Source organism: Phoxinus phoxinus (genome assembly GCF_949152265.1).
Source record: "Phoxinus phoxinus genome assembly, chromosome: 7".
NCBI classification, from domain to species: Eukaryota; Metazoa; Chordata; class Actinopteri; order Cypriniformes; family Leuciscidae; genus Phoxinus; species Phoxinus phoxinus.
In genome coordinates this window covers 25,933,577-25,950,128 of record NC_136882.1, presented here as the reverse complement: position 1 = coordinate 25,950,128, position 16,552 = coordinate 25,933,577, and the positions used below count along the sequence as shown (strand labels likewise).

The following is a 16,552-nucleotide window of genomic DNA, read 5'->3' as shown; positions in this document are numbered from 1 at the left end:
ACTCTATGAACCTCGATTTTTTAAAAATAAGATAAACACACTTCTGTATTTAAATTATGACATCACAATGACATAATTCCTCCACAGGGTTAGAGATGATCTCCGCAATCAAAGGATTTATTTAAAAAAAACATGAAAGTTGAAAATATATGTATTGTTATTTAGATGTGTAATTGTAAGTGTTATTTAGATAAATACTCATGGTCCTGGTACAATATTGACAGGGAAAGGATTTTGTGTCACACAATGTAAACTATAAAAATAAATATAAGCAAATAAGATATGCATTATATTATATTAGTTATATTATATTTTAAGGATGAGGATGGTTGTTTTCTGCCCCAGCATGACAATGTCCCTGTGCATAGACAAATGTTCTACTCACCCTGGTGTGATCATGTAAAGCTAAACAAAGTCTAGACCTGAACCCCATTTGAACACCTATAGGATGAATTGGATTGCTGACTGTGAGACTCCGTCAGTGCCTGAACGCACTGGTGATCTTATGTCTGAATGGGACAAAATCCCTACTGCCATGTTCCAACATAATAAAAGCTTTTGAAGAGAGAGAGAGAATAGAGAAAGCGTTTTAGAGAACCAGTTCCTTATAACACATTTTTAGAAATGCTCAACAAAGATGTTGTTTGAGTGTCCGAATACTTTTGTTTTGTCCATACTTTTTAATTTCGTACAGTCTATGATTCAACCTCAGTGAAAACGGGAGCTTACACTAGTTTATATTTAACTCAACATTTTCTCCATGGCGCTAGATGGCGCACAATACCTTGTGGGGAGAAGAGAAGAAAAGCACCCGAGTTCCTGTGAGTGGCGGAAGTTTTTAATCGAGGAATATAATCCTAATATTCATGTGCTCATTTCTGTTCAGCAACTGAATTATCTTCATTAATCATGTTCTACAGCTTAAACTGACTCCTGGACTTAACAAGTAGGTACAATATATAAACACTGAAACCAGATGAAGGTATAATAGGACATTGTATTTAGCTACAGGCCAGTTAAGACCACTTTTAATGTGCATCAGTGTAAATTGCTTACGGTTTTACTGCACTGACAGATGTGAATAGTTACAACGTGCAGAGTTTTGACTCGGTATATTAGTTAAAGTCATCTAGTGATAAAATAATCGGATTTAGCTCTTCTAGGACTGGTTGCAGCGGTAGATTTAAAATGTTTTCTTTTAGCAGACGCTTTTATTCTAGAGCGACTAACAATTAAGGAAAACAATCTACAAAGTAGTATATTTAGGTTCTTATCCTGTCCTCATTGTTGTTCTTCTCACTGCTTTGTCTGTGATCTCAAAGAGGCCTTGAAACATCTGTTTGCAGAATGCCACATGAAAAACCCCGCAACAGCCCTCCTTCTGATTCCTGTCATTTTACTCTGGACCGGAGGAGAGCTCTGACTCTCTCACCTGGGATGAAACGTGACAACTGTCAGGTATGTCCATGACTTAAACAACATTGAGGTGTTAACAGTGTTTCAGTGCTTTCACCTAAATCATATCACCTTATAGTAAGTACATGCTGTTAATTAACATGACTCATTACTTAATGTATTATTGCACTGTAACAAGGACACCTTAAAACAAAGTTAGTGAATGCAAAACTATTCATATTATTTTGATTAATGTATTTTATTAATGATTCCTTTTTATGAATCTTATTAATCTCTTGTCATTGATAGCTATGTATTCATTTAATTACCATTGTTATATTCCTTGTTGGATTATTATTCTTTTACATGTTATTGATTAATTTAATCAATTATATGTTTTCTACTATATGCGCTGATATGTTTGATTATTTCCAAATGGTGTCTCTTCTTCTGCTTCTTCTCTTTTACATCTCCTTTCATTCTGCAAATGTCTTATTTTGGGTCATTCTTTCTTTATACTCAGATCTTTAAAATCTTCATCTGTTGGATACAATACTTTGGATTTCATTATAAACTATTTAATAAGAGAAATAATATTTTTTTGTTTAAACCTAATCTTTTCATATTTACTTAATTGGTTGTCTTCATCATTTTATATGTTTCCTTAATAAATTGGTTAGTGCTTATTTAAATTTGAGCTGGGTCTGACATAAGCATTGCTTGTTGCCTGGATCTCTCTGCATCAAAAGTTTAACCCATCTCTTCATGTGTCTCAGACTGAAAGTCCCCTTAAGATCCCCCGGAGAGTTTCCGCAGCTGAGGATGAGTGTGTAGATGCAGAGATGTTTAAAGATCTGAAAAAGAGCCACTCCAAGGTGAATGAGATGGACAGGAAGTGATGCATTATATGTGTGTGTGTATTTGTTTACTTTTTTTTTCAAGTTCTAGTAAAGGACTACATTTAGATCGTACATGTTCATTTATCATTGAACAAAGCCTTTCAAATTGATTGGATAATTTTTTTAGCAGATTATTATAATGCCTCTTATTCTTCCTTTTATAATATAAGTACATTTTTCATTTCTTGACATCCCATAATATGCATGCCCACCTGACGTGCGTAATTATTTTTAATTGGAAATAGGCCTATCTTATCTGACTTCCTAAACTCTCCTCGGCCTATATATCAGATATTATATACTCGGCCCTTACATTCTTAAACAGTTGACACTCTTTTGAAACCATTACTTTTCTCCTCCTTCACTACTCCCTCTGTCAGAAACAACATATCTTAAAAAAAAAAAATATATATATATATATATATATATATATATATATATATATATACGTATATAGAATTATCTCATAATTATGTAAGGAAATCTGTGTAACTCATGTAAGGTTAACAAAATTGATGTATAAGCAGCAGCATTGACTAAATGCATAGAAGCAAATAATATTTATCTTGCACATTTAGTCCAATAATTATAGTTATTTTGTGTGTTATTGCTTTTATAAATCAGAAACTACAGCAATCCAGTAAACTACCTCTGTCAACAATTCAACCTGATATCTCCTAATGTTTGGCAGTTTCTGATTGGCTTTGTTTGTCTTTTTGTACTGTTAGATCCACTGGACACAGCTGGCCTCAAATGGTACATCCTCCCAGTCAGATCCCAAATCACTAAAATACAGCATTAAAGAACATGCAGTATGGCAGGAAATCCAAAGGTAACGTGCTTTAGTTTCCACATTAACCTTCAGATCCTGAAGGCGAAGCCCGTTCTTTGTCACTCACTGTAAATGTTTACCGGATAGTTATGTTGTATTTTTTACATTGCATTATCTGAATTATGTCGTTTTGAACCACACAAATGACAAAATAATGACTTGCTGTCAATTGCATGTGTGATGTTTTGTGTGAAAGACTGCATGTGTTTTGACAAGAATTCAAATTTCAGAGGTTTTAAACAGAATTTTGTAACATTCTTGATTACGCAACACCTGTTTCCTGGCAGAGGAAGTGATGCATTAAATGCATTTAGCATACTTCAACATAGTTTGAAGCCGGTTGTGGGGTACAGACAGTTAGACTGTACTGCTAGAACTGAAGTGGTTTCTCTTCATTAACAAATTCCTCCTTGGCCTCCTTGGCCAGTTTTTGTATTATTTTCCCTGATGTCCACTTATAATTTTAATCAAGTCATTTTCCACCCTCTCTCTGATCCTTAAACTAGGCTTGCTGGATAAAGTTTTGGAAAAATACAAAAAATACTAAATTGCTGTTGTTGTGTTGTTGAGCACATAATCGTTGGCCGTTTTTGATGCTTACTTTCATTAAACCATCGGGGGAGGGAGAAATGTTAGCATATAGTATATCAGACTCTTGTTTCAAATGAGCAGAGGGAAATCCTGTTTTGCATGATATGGTGCACATCTACACTCTCCTACTGACGTTTTGTTTCTTATCATTTATGCACCATCTGTGCATGTTGACCCGTTTCATTCCATGTGCACACTGCTAATACGTTAAAATGGCTAATGTACCATTAGTTAAAAAGACAAGTCAATAAACAGCTGAGCAGCATGTACCAAATGTTTAAACTGTCTGTTTTGTAGATAAGGAGCTACGGTGTTTTTATGCTGTTTTTTGTTGAGGCAAATATAATTTATGATTTTATAATTAAAAATATTTTGTGATCTTTATTTGGAAGTCATTTGTTTTATTATATTTGTTATTAATTTATATGTGTGTGTGTGTATGTTTGAGCAATATCAATTTGATTGTTTATTATTCATTTCCCACAGGCGTCAGATTAAAGTTGTCTTAGAAGATGTTCTTCAGACAGAGATCGGACAGAAACTAAAATGTAGTGGACAGACTTGCAAAAAGACAGACCAATCAGAGAGCAAAAGACGGAGTGATCACACCTCAACAGCCTCGCTTAAAGAAAAGAGGAGATCCAGTTTAACAAAAAGAGGAGGAACAGACTGTACTGAACCAAATGCCACTTCACCATCCCATAATCCGACTGAGTCATCCACTGTAAATGAATCGTGTCTACACAAGGAAATCAAAAATCTGCAATCCAAACAACTGAACTCATCACTGAAACTCCTGGATTCATCTGAAGTATCAAGTAACTCTTGTTCAACCAGAGAAAGCGACTCGCCACAGGCTGTTCAGATTAGTGAACAGTTGCCTAAACAGAACAAACCATTTACTTTTAAAGAGAATGAAGCATCACTTCTTGAAGGATCTCCACAGCATGAGGAAGTGCTTTCCTCTGGATTTGAAATTGTATGCAGTCCCTCGTCACCATTAGAAATGCAGGGTAGCCTGAGAGAAGACATATCAGATAGTGAGGTAAGACCTGTAGACCTTGGCAAAAGATGTTGAAACATGTAATGTGCACTGCCATTCAAAAGTTTTGGGTCAGTTTTTTTTTTTTTTTGAAAGAAAGAAATGATGCAAGGATGCAATACATTTATGAAAAGTGACAGTAAAGAAATGTATAATGTTACACGAGGTTTCTATTCATCAAAGAATCCTGGAAAAAAATGATTATGGTGGTTTCCATATAAATAACAAATTATGTCTTATGTAGTTAGTAATCATGAGTTTAATCGCAATTATTAGGTTTAGCAAAGAAAATGATAAGAATAATGTATTCTTATGTACATCTTTTTAGGATTCACTTAGAAACAATACCATTTTATTGTAGATCATCCTTTTTGATTCTGCCTTCGATTTTACAGCATCTACCCAATAACCAAGAAATGAGAGAAACACAAGACCCCCCAAAGGATTCTGCAGGCGATGAGGAAAATCACTTGCGTAAGAATGGAGAGGTGGTGCAGGAGGTGGAAGGGATGAGAGGAAGTGTGTTGCGCCTCTCGGTCGGGGCTGAAGGGCAAATCCCAGTCAAAAGATGTCGTATGGATAGCTTCTCAGGTGAACAGGGTCCCAACTCAGACCCGACCTCTGGGAGTACAGAGGGGCGGAGCTTCATCATAGAATCCTTTAAGCTCGACCCATCTGAACCTAGTAAGTGATTAGTGCCCTATATTCAGCAATCATTTTCATTAACATGTACCAACTAGAGTTGTAACGATATATCGTTATATCTATATATTGCGATGTAAAAATGTGCCAATATAAATCGATGATCACGATATAGTTTTATTCAAGACTCAGCTTACTCTATTTATAAGGTAGGCTATAATTCACCTAAAAATGTCAATTCTGTCATAATGTCATTTCAAACCTATAAGATTTTAGTTTTTTTCTTCCAAACACAAATGAAGATATTTAAAAAAAACGGAGAGATTTCTGTTCCTTCGTTTAAAGTCCATTCCTCTAAAACTTAAAAGATCCAAAAACAGACATCGTAAAATTAATCAATATCTAAAAACCAATAATTAATCAAAATACATGTCTTATGAAGAGACATAATGGCTGTATATGATAAACAGATTTACAATGCACTTACTGTAGTAAACACGGACGTTCAAATGTGTGACACTTGCGAACAACATGAGAGTGAGTAAATGGAGACAATTTTGATTTGACAGTCTTTTCGATTAGAACTTTGATTGATCGCATCGTGCTGGAGCGGCTCCTCTAAGAGAAAGTGCAAACATCATTTTAATCACCGTATCGCATTTAGTTGTAGTAGTATGATGATTCAAAGTGTTTTAGATGGATTATTCTGACCATGTAAGTGCATTAATAAAGTGAGAGACAGGACATTGCTCCATGAGCACCAGGAGTGCTGTGTTCGATGCATGAGTGTACTGCGTGAGAAAAAAATTCAAGTTTATGGAGTTTTAGTGACAGCACTACATTAAACTACTGTTGTGGCAAAAATTCATCAAACAAACATCACTGCTTAAGAGACACTCAGAGTCAAATTATAAAAATAGAAGTATTTATTCTTGCAAGAATAGGAGCAGTCTAATACACAGTTGTTACCCTGTGCAGAAGAGTGACACACCCCCAGACAGACTGAACCAGCTTTTATCTCAGTTTCAAGGCCTTCTTCCTGCCAGAGCCTTCCTCCCAGTAGTTTTCCATAGACAAAGAAGCCATAACACTAGTTTAGATTCGTCACTAGTTGGCCCACTAAGCCCCCCTTCACCAAATGGCCTTCTGACATCTAGGTCAGAGGTCCTTGCTCGTCTGTTCTCTGGAGTGTCTCCCCCTTCTGCCTCCCCAAGTACATAAACAGAATCTTCTCTCATTACAAGTGAGCGACACACATGTGACATTCTTTGAATCATCTATATTTTACTAAAGATCAATGAATATCATAAAATCGCCACCACACTACTATATATAGCTAATGTTTAATATAATGTATAATAATGCAATGGGGGAATATTTGTGGGTCTTAATAATGCCAAATGTCTGATTTTATCAGTATAAAAAGGGCCTACATTATTTATTTGTAGTCATAATTAACATAATTCTGCATTTTCAGCTTCAGAATCATGAATCTTTTTTTTTCTGGTGTCACCATTGCCCTGTGTATTGGGGACCAGGACCAAGTTCAAATCTATTCAAGTCCACTGCCCCAAGTACATAAAAATTTTAGCATTTTAAACAACAGTTGATTTTTTAATAATAATAAAAAGAAAGATTTTGGCTTAAAATATTGTTCAGTATCGTGATTTGTATTGAATTGTGACATAAGTGTATCGTCACTCACACCCCTAATAACAGTACATAGTGATAAACGTTTAAAAGAAAGTTTAGCTACATATGTTGTAATAAAACAAATAACTTGCTTATTGACTCTGTCATGACTCTGCCATTCAAAAGTTTATGTCAGTATGCTTTTATTTCTTTGAGAGAAATTATTTCATATATCCAGTGAGGATTAAATGGACCAAAAGTGGCAGTAAAAAACTTTCATCAAACTTCTTTTTGAATTTTCTATTCATCATCAAGAATACTGAAAAAAAATCGATCACAGTTCCGACAAAAATATTAAGCAGCACAACTGTTTCCAACATTTATTATTATAAGACATGTTTCTTGAGCACCAAATAAGCATATTAGAATGATTTCTGAATGATCATGTGAAACTGAAGACTGGCTTAATGGCTGATAAAAATTCAGCTTACCATACAGAAATTGGTTATTTTAAATTGTATTGATATTTCACAATGTTTAATCAAATAAATGCAGCCTTGGTGAGCATAAGAGACTTTCAAAAACATTTCTGGAAATCTAATTCACGCCAAACTTTTGAACAGTAGTGTATGTACTACTGTAATTGATAAATTACATTTTCATAAAATATCAAAATGTTGTAATTACACAGATATTACAAATATTTTTTTTTTAAAGTTGTGCACCTCATGTTTTACTTCTAAACTTTGTATGTTTATTATTTAAAAACAATAATTCTGTCATTACCCTGCTTAGTTGTTCTCTCCAGTGAAGAGGATGATGAGGAAGAGGAAAGAGAAGAGGATGAAGCCTCTGCTTTAAACATCCAGCCACTTAATGATGAGTGTGCAAAGTTCATCAATAAAGTAGATGAATCAGAAAGAGTTTATGAGCAGAAAAGCACACCTGAGTGTAACTCGCAAACCACAGAAATATATGCCCAGGTTTGTATGATAATCTTAATACTGGACTAAAAGAATATAGTTAGTTTACTAAATATATAGCTCATCTATATATAGCAAACCATCTAGCTTAGCATAAGGGGTGTGTTGCAACTGGTCACTGGTACTGATGTGTGTTTGTATGTTTTCATTGTCAGAGTTCTGCTGTGATAGAGCTACTGTTGTCTTCCCTTCATATGGGTGGAGTTAATGTCACATCCAGTGAGAGTATGATGGTGAGAACGATATGTTGATGTGATTGGATGGAGTGATCAAATATGTCTCAATCATTTTGATCAAAGTTATAAAGATATGGTTTACATAATATTAAAGGAAGTGTATCTTAGAGTGTCACTGATTTTTAATATACTATTTTTCAGATTACTACAGACATGATCACCTTTTCATTGAAAGGTAAACATGTTTTATACAAAAATGGTTAGAAATATTCTGGTGAAGTGTAATTCTGGTGATTACTTATTTTTAAGCATTTACTATGTTTTCTTTTGTAGATGAATTTAATTTAACAGTATACTTTTATTTATTTTTTATTTAATACTTTTATTTAAAAGTATAACCTTTATTATTCATAGTTTTTTATATTAGACAATAGATTAGATATAGATCAAGATAAGATTTATGCAAGATATACCGTATCGATTTTTGTAAACATCTTTCTTGTTTATTCAGATTCTTCAGTGAAAATTTCTATATCAACCGCTAGTGTGTGCAAATACAGTATGTGGGAGGGGTCTACATTGAGGGGGTGTGGCCTTGTTAAGGATGATGAGGTCCCGCCCCCTTCTCTGCTTTTCCTTTGGCTGTCTGATGCTCAGGCACTCCAACTACACAATGACCTGTCTGTCATCGATTCAAGCACACGTCCAGGTGAGATTACTGATTTGTTTATAGATTACTCTATTATTATTATTATTATAAAAAATAAATAAATAATGACAGTACTTTCTTTTATCCTCTCTCCTTTTACATATGTTTTCCTGTGTGTGTACAGCTGAAGGCAGTACATGTGTGTTGCTGTGTTTGGCTGAACCTATTACTGGTATTGTGAGTGCACTCTTTGCCTCTTTAATGGACATGGTGGTTTTGAAGCAAAACGGCTTGGACCTCTTGTCCCCCCTCACACAGCCGGACAGCCTGAAACTGCTGCAGAGCTCCCAGGAAACACACCTGCTCCAGCTGCTGACGCCCAAAATTGATGCACAAACCAGCACTGCTAATGCAGCTGTATCTGCTGTGAAGGTTCATACAAAATATTGTATCAATGCATCTAGGTTGCGTGTTTGCTTTTTTTCTTCTTGTTTGCAAGTTCTTCACTGAAGTTCACTTTTAATGTTAGTAATTTTGTTACCATCGTGGTTTTTGGATGATCTGTTTTCCAGCTTAGTTTGATGTGGGTAGCTTAGACAGAATTATTGATTATAGCCATTTTATGTAACCATTTCATGGATTGAATGTGTGTCTCCAGTGTCAGGACTCTGATGTTCAGTTGAAGCCAGTCTACACTATGTGCCATAGAAAAGCTCAGGGTTCATACAGTGTTTCCTTGGCACCTACAGTTGGGGCAGAATGGACACCATACCGACACTCTGTCCCGGCACGCAGGTGAAAACTTTTTTTGAAACTTTTTTCAGAGTCTGCAGGTTGTTGTTTTTTATCCTCATATGCAAGGCTGCGTTTATTTTAACAAAATACAGTTAAAAAAGTAAAATAATGAAATAATACAATTTAAAATAACTGCTTTCTATTTGAATATATTTTAAAATGTAATTTATTCCTGTGATGACAAAGCTGGATTTTCAGCAGCCATTACTCCAATCTTTAGTGTCACATGATCCTTCAGAAATCATTCCATTTAGTGCTCAAGAAAAAAATCTTATCAATGTTGAAAACAACTGTGCTGTTAATATTTTTGAGAATACTGAGATTTTTTTTCAAGAGTCTTTGATGAATAGAAAGTTCAGAAGAACAGCATTTCTTTGAAACATTATACAATTCTTTGATCCAAAGTGACAGGAATTTAACATGTATTAATTTCTTTAAAAAAAGACTGACTTTTGAACAGTTGCATACTCAGTTTTGAATAAAAGTATAACCCTATATTTACACACATTCTCTGTACCTAATTTACCACTATTCCTCCCTGTTTAGATTGATTCTGTTTCCTCCTCCGCCCTCGAAAAGAGCCATCACCGTGACAACAGAGGACCTGGAATGTTTAGACAGCGGCGAGTTTCTTAATGATGTCATCATCGACTTCTACCTCAAGTAAGACCAAGATACAATATTTCAGTGGGAGGAGTTTAATTAGATCCAATCTTTCACAGTTATTCGGGGAGAAAAGGGGTTAAGAACTGGGAGTTTAGATTATAAGCTTAAAATTTGGTCCAATTGGCATCTGGTTCTGCTCAAAACCTGCACATGGTTGCCTGTCTTAATGATGTGGAAAACAACCAACCATTTGCTTTTTTTAACATAAAAATGTTTTAGGTGCTTAAATCTGAACTCAACATAACCCTGAAGATGTCTTATTTACTTGCTACCAGGAGTGTCAGCCAATACTCTTTTGAATATCGGCTACAAACTTGCAAACTGATGTTTTCAAACTGACTCAGGGATTAAAGTTCTCCGTCGCTACGACGGATTTCCGTCAATTGCAGGTTTCCCGCCTGTCCTTAATGTCTTAAATTCACTTTTCATAATTTTAAGGCCGTAAATAGGCTTACATTTCTCAAATAGTGTAATAAATGTCTTAATTTTAGTTTGAATAGGTCTTAAATGAATTAAAGACGAGGTGTATTCACCCTGCTGAGGGGGATGTGATGAAAGCCTGGAGTGGAGCAAAAGCACGTTCCTCTCTACACTCGTGGTCCACTCCGGGTTTTCCATTCCCGCTCACGGAAAAACTGCTCCGTCTTCACTCCATTTTAAAAGTTATTCTGATATGTTTATTTTTTTATATCATGAACGTTTGAACACAACATTTATAATACTATATGTAATGGTTTGGAAAGTATTCTACACGTTTAATAAATAGAATGACACACAAATCTCCAAATTTAGGCTAGTAAACACGCCTATAGAGAGAAATGCACATTTATGGATTACATAAGAGTAGTTGATTTCTTTTCGTTTTTAATTGTTTTGTTTAAAAGTAGACATTTCAAACTTTCTTTTATTTCTCATGCCTGTGTACTGTGGCCTATACGCTGAGTTTCGGTTCATTTTTGAGACGAGCTCCAGTTCATGAGCAATACAATAAAAAAATAACATTATATTATTTAATTTAATGGCTTCAACACATATAGTACGCCTACAGTACAAAGAAATTTAATGTCGGAGCAGGATTTGAGAAAACAGCATTTACGGTGAGCATGTGGGGTAGGGGTGCGTTTTTTCAAATAATAATAATAATAGAATGATTTCCAGCGATCATCGAATATTATTTTTGCTTGAAATGCCCATCCTTACCATAAATTCACTTTTTGTTCTGATGCTGGTGCTATTCTCTATTAGTGCTCTTCTTTTCAGTGTAAACAGGTTGAGTTAGAACATGCGTTATAATTTCTTATTATAATGCTCGTTAAAACTGAATTTAGCCAACTCTGTTGGCTTTTATTATTTGAGAAATAAAAACTTGTTAAAGTTATGCTAATGGTTAATTATTTGTATGACTACATCACAAAGAGTCAAGTCTTGTAAAAACATTGAAATTTCATGAAAGTATGTAAATAATAGAAATGCAGTTCAAAATGGCTTTAAATTCAAATGTTCTTTGAGTGTTTCATTTGTCAAGGTAAAGCAAATACTATACTCCTAATTACAAGGAGAAAAAACTGTTCTTAAACTGGGTGTGTGACAGGCTGTGGAATGGGATTTGGCAGAGGAAAAGGTTTCAGTCAAAAGAGATTTTTTTTGCTTCAACCCCGTATTTATGTGTGTGTTTCAGATATCTTATGGTGCAAAAGGCCCCGCGGGCATCTGTACACAGATCTCATGTTTTCAGCAGTTTTTTCTATAAGCAGCTCACACGCAGAGACAATGCTAATGAGGACAGTACAAGCACACCGTGAGTATTTGTCACACAGCACACACAGAGTTCATACATATATGTGGCTCTCTTGCTTCTTGTTACAAAAAGTTTTTGTTACACAACAATACATTCATATATTAATTTTATGATGGATATGTGCCATCAGAGCTCGGGTCAGAAGACATCAGCGTGTGAGGACATGGACTCGTCATGTAGACATCTTTGACAAAGACTTCCTGTTTGTGCCTGTAAATCAAGAGTGAGTATTAGCTATACAAATACAATGTTTGGATACTTTGCCCCATAAAAGTAAATATGGCTTGTGTTGTTATTTATATTTTTGTACTTTAAATCAATAGTTTCTGTTCATTAGTTTGCGTTCATGTGGACATATATTATGGACTTTTTTTACACTCACTGGACTTTATGCGCATGATGCAACTTGTGAGAATGAATGTGCCTGTCTTGCGTAAATCATATTGTTTTTAAAAGTATTTTATATCAAGTCTGGTGTTTGTTCTAGAGCTCACTGGTACCTCGTGGTGATTTGTTTCCCCGGCTTAGAAGAGCCGCAGTATGTGAAGAGGGATGGAAGTGAAGGTTTGGGTGAGTCTGAGGGTGACATACATGGAGAGAATAGATCCAACAGTGATGAGGACAAAAATACAGGTAAAAATGCTTTACTACTAAGCTACTTATGCTTACTAGTTTAAGAATTATCCCATGATTCTAGACAAATGATTTTTGTTCTTAATCTAGATGACAGTCGTATAAAGTCAAGCACGTCTCATCCTCTCGTAAGTCAAATAAATGTTAATAACGGTCAGAAATCTACATTGGATTACGTTTGATTTGGTAAAATGGAATATGAATTGATAATGTGCACATTAATAGCAGAATATTTTGCTTCTCTTTCTGTAGAACTGTACGGAAAACACCTGCAAAGGAAACACTGTGTGTAAAAGGTATGTAAGTTTTTTAAAGGGGTCATGAATTGTATTTTTTTAAATGTTTCCTGGGGTGCACTTATAATGTTAGTATGATTTTTACATAAAAAATGATCATAATTAAGAAATAAAAGGCCATTTTCTACCCTGATTTGAACTCTCTGTTGGAAGGCGTGTCTGCTGTGAGACTTTAGTGTAAACGGCCACTGCTGTGATTGGCTAACATCTTGGATATGAAATAAGTATTACATGTGGAACTCTCGAAAAACCTTTTTTACTGTTACAGCTGTCAAGACAAAAAAATCGTGAAAAGAGTTGATTGCATTGTAACTCCCGTTGCATGAAAGGTAGCAACGATGAGCATTGTAGCCATTGACAGACTGTCTGTTGAGCACAGTGAATGCAGTGCTCGATTTCTGCACTCTCACGAATGCTTTCATCTTAACTAACAGTTCAAACATGATGTCAATAAGGGTGTAGACAGCGTCATTTATTATAAAGGGAGTCACTGCACTGAGACATTCACATAGTTGAAAATAAATAAGCACTTTCCTAGCATAAGGATCCTTTGGAAGGTGATCCTGTATCTCTCTTCTCCTCATCTCATTATTGTGCCAGTGAGTGGGGCCAAAGACACGATGATGTAGAAGCAGGCATTGATTTGATTCTGCAAAGGCGGTCTTTCATCTCACTGTTATGTTATAATATGGCAAAATCCAAAATTTGTTGTTTTCTGAGCTATTCAATAAAAGCTGTTTAACGGGGAAGTTTTTACAGTATAATAGATATTAGCTGTTATTTTTATTATTTTTAATAATATATAATTTGCATACAGTCAACTAATACTCTGAGTGTCAGTTGACATGTAGTTGCAAAGCTACTTATATAGGTAACAATTCATTTCCATGGTCCACTTTAAACATTCTACTAACTATAATTTTTACTAGGCAGCCTTTCAGAAAATAAATTTCACTCCTAACGTGTTCAATTTTATATTAACAAATTAATTGAAATGTTTAATTTAAGTTTTTTTGCCATTTAATGGGCAGAACAGTGACAGATTTTTTTTTAATGTTGAGAATTATTTTACTCTTTATATTTTCAGACCATGTATACTCATCATGGATTCCCTGAAGTTGTCGATTCATGAACGTATCTTCAAACTCTTGCGCGAGTGAGTGTTTGCAGTGCACTCTGACAGCAGTCCAACTATCTCACATTTATGTTGTGTTATTAATTATTATAAATATATATATTTTACATGAAGTGATTAATTTTGAGTTTTTTTTAGATACCTTCAGGTGGAGTGGGTGGCAAAGAGAGGTGGTTATCGTGACTTTAGTGTTGACCACATGGTAGGTTCGCACTGTAAGGTCCCCCTACAGGACAACAGCAGTGACTGTGGCCTTTACCTGCTACAATATGCTGAAAGTTTTTTACAGGTAAACTTGCACTCGTTCTTTATTCCAGATTTTCAAATACAAAAATGTGTGTAAGAATCTGTTTTGACCTCAACGGCAACTGCAATGCTGTTTGTGTATCTTTCAGGACCCTGTGTTACACTTTGACTTTCCATTGAGATTGGATCGCTGGTTTCCACGGCAACAGGTGCGAGAGAAACGGGAGGAGATTCGAGACCTCATTCTACATTTATACAGATTTCAGAAAGGCTCTTTGGGAAAGGAAGCTCTAGAAGATAGAACAGATAATGGAAATGTCATTCAGTGATGTAAAGCTTTTAGGTTCACGTGATTATTTTACCCTAGATGTATATATATATTTTAGCTGATTTTAAACTTTTGTATTATTTTATGCTTTTGTATACAGTGTTGTAAAAACTTTAGAAAGAAATAAATGTTGATAAAATTAAATAGTTTTGCCTTTTTAATCTCAGATTCTTTAGCCTGTGTCTTTGAGGTAAGTAGCACAACTTAAGTAGCACTTTCTTTAAAGGGGTTATACTGCATGAAATCAATATTCCTTGATATTTTACACAACAAACAAGACACTTTTAAACAAGGATGTTTGTTCTCTGTTCATGCGATTGTCGTCTCTCAAAAGTGGCTTTGGTTGTGATGAATGAATGTAAGAGAAGCCAGCCATTGGCACATGATTGGTTAAGCAGTTGGGTGTGGCTTGAGTCAGTTTTCTGATTGGCCAACTCATTTAGTTGTGCTCAAGTGGATTGTCAAAAGGGAGTGTGCGTGCAGGGCTCTATGGTTTAATGCTAATCAGACAGAGATTAGACCGATTTACAGACCACCCACCTTCTTCCAATAATCCCAGCGTGCTATCTGTGTACAATGTTTGTCTTTGTTTACTTAAAAGACAAACAATCCAGTATAAAGTCAGTTAACCTGATTTTTAATCTTTCTTTGTGTGTGTACCAAGGAGGTCTTTAATACTGGTCTTAAAGCTGGAGGTCTAAAAGCATTTCCTTACAAACCTTGACCCCTTAATTCAGGCCAAAAGAAGGCTATTTTTGAAATTGCATGCTACCATACTATTACTATTTTTGCTATATTTGCTGTAGGCACACTGGGCCTTTTAAGTGTGACGAATGATTTGGAATATATCAACAAGAACAATTCTGTTTCTTTATTGACTATTTGATCAAACTATCAGAGGGACAGGGAATTTATTTTATTTTTTGCCAAAATGGAAAATGCACAGTATACATACAATAGAAGCAGCAGGAATACAATAAAGAACTATGCTATCTGTGGAGGTTAATTTCTAAGGACACAGACACTAAACCACCTGGACAGTAATTGTATTGTGGCTGATAAATTAGAGTGAGAGCACAGGGGGTTATTAAAACTACAAAATCCTGTCTTAGCCTTAGCCATGCAAGGCACGCAAGGCCACATCTCCTCAAAAGACCCACATCTAAAACTATTTAGAATGAATTATTTCTCAAAACAGTATCTGAGAAATCACACCCGTCTCTGACAGCCCTGTCAGTCAAGTCTGTTGGTGACTGCAGGTCTAATTACATTCCATGGCTCTATGTTATGCATCAACATCGTACATACAAATTTGGATAGCAAGAGCCTGCTAAACATTGGGACAGAATTACAAGATTGCGCATTCAAATGCAGCAGATCATTTTCACTAACATTCTAGTTATGCTTTTGGTTTTGTCTAGCGAAGGTTTCTGAGAACTGGAAATGGCTGATCCCCTGATAAGTGTTGCTAACTAGGGAGCAGCTTTTGAGTCATGTTAGAAACATAGCTAACATGGCTATAGCACTTTTAAAGTAAGCATGAAAATTCACTCTGCACATCTATTTTCTAAATGCATGTTATGAAATGTATGTTTTACTTTCTAATTTTTTATGGCCTCAAAATGTTTAATCAAAATGTCATATATCAGTCTTCCAGTGAAACAATGAAGACTTCTCTGATGATTTATGCCCGACTTCATTCGACCAATCATTTAGTCTTCTTAAACACCACTCCTATCTTACAATCAACTGAAAACACATGCTGCCCTACTTTTTTTTTCTTTTTTGAAAATGTGTTTCACTCTGATGTATGG

At 35.2% G+C, this 16,552-nt stretch overlaps 1 protein-coding gene across 3 annotated transcripts; it reads left to right on the top strand.

Annotated features, from left to right (window-relative positions):
* Positions 1-796: 796 nt before the first annotated feature.
* Positions 797-14,903, top strand: LOC307001996 (sentrin-specific protease 7). Of its 3 annotated transcripts, none has more exons than XR_013798385.1 (21): positions 797-946; positions 1,347-1,458; positions 2,172-2,270; positions 3,023-3,126; positions 4,204-4,762; positions 5,155-5,443; positions 7,829-8,016; positions 8,172-8,249; positions 8,394-8,427; positions 8,704-8,901; positions 9,026-9,273; positions 9,500-9,636; positions 10,183-10,299; positions 11,981-12,100; positions 12,231-12,323; positions 12,629-12,733; positions 12,824-12,861; positions 12,986-13,029; positions 14,117-14,185; positions 14,303-14,453; positions 14,560-14,873. XR_013798385.1 is itself a non-coding variant. In XM_079619189.1 (21 exons), the coding sequence occupies exons 2-21, from the start codon at positions 1,348-1,350 to the stop codon at positions 14,737-14,739; spliced, it is 3,003 nt and encodes a 1,000-aa protein (XP_079475315.1). In that variant the 5' UTR covers positions 798-946; position 1,347; the 3' UTR covers positions 14,740-14,903. The 3 variants fall into 3 exon arrangements, 2 of the variants coding, with proteins under 2 accessions (XP_079475315.1, XP_079475316.1); XM_079619189.1 differs by having other exon boundaries at positions 798-946; positions 12,588-12,733; positions 14,560-14,903; XM_079619190.1 differs by having other exon boundaries at positions 800-946; positions 1,323-1,458; positions 12,588-12,733; positions 14,560-14,871.
* Positions 14,904-16,552: the final 1,649 nt, after the last annotated feature.

Bases quoted from the DNA above. Each gene is read 5' to 3' on its own strand.
- LOC307001996 (XM_079619189.1), top strand. From the start codon at position 1,348: ATGCCACATGAAAAACCCCGCAACAGCCCTCCTTCTGATTCCTGTCAT. The intron at 4,763-5,154 runs GTAAGACCTGTA...TCGATTTTACAG, and splicing joins AAGACATATCAGATAGTGAG to CATCTACCCAATAACCAAGA. The intron at 14,186-14,302 runs GTGAGTGTTTGC...AGTTTTTTTTAG, and splicing joins ATCTTCAAACTCTTGCGCGA to ATACCTTCAGGTGGAGTGGG.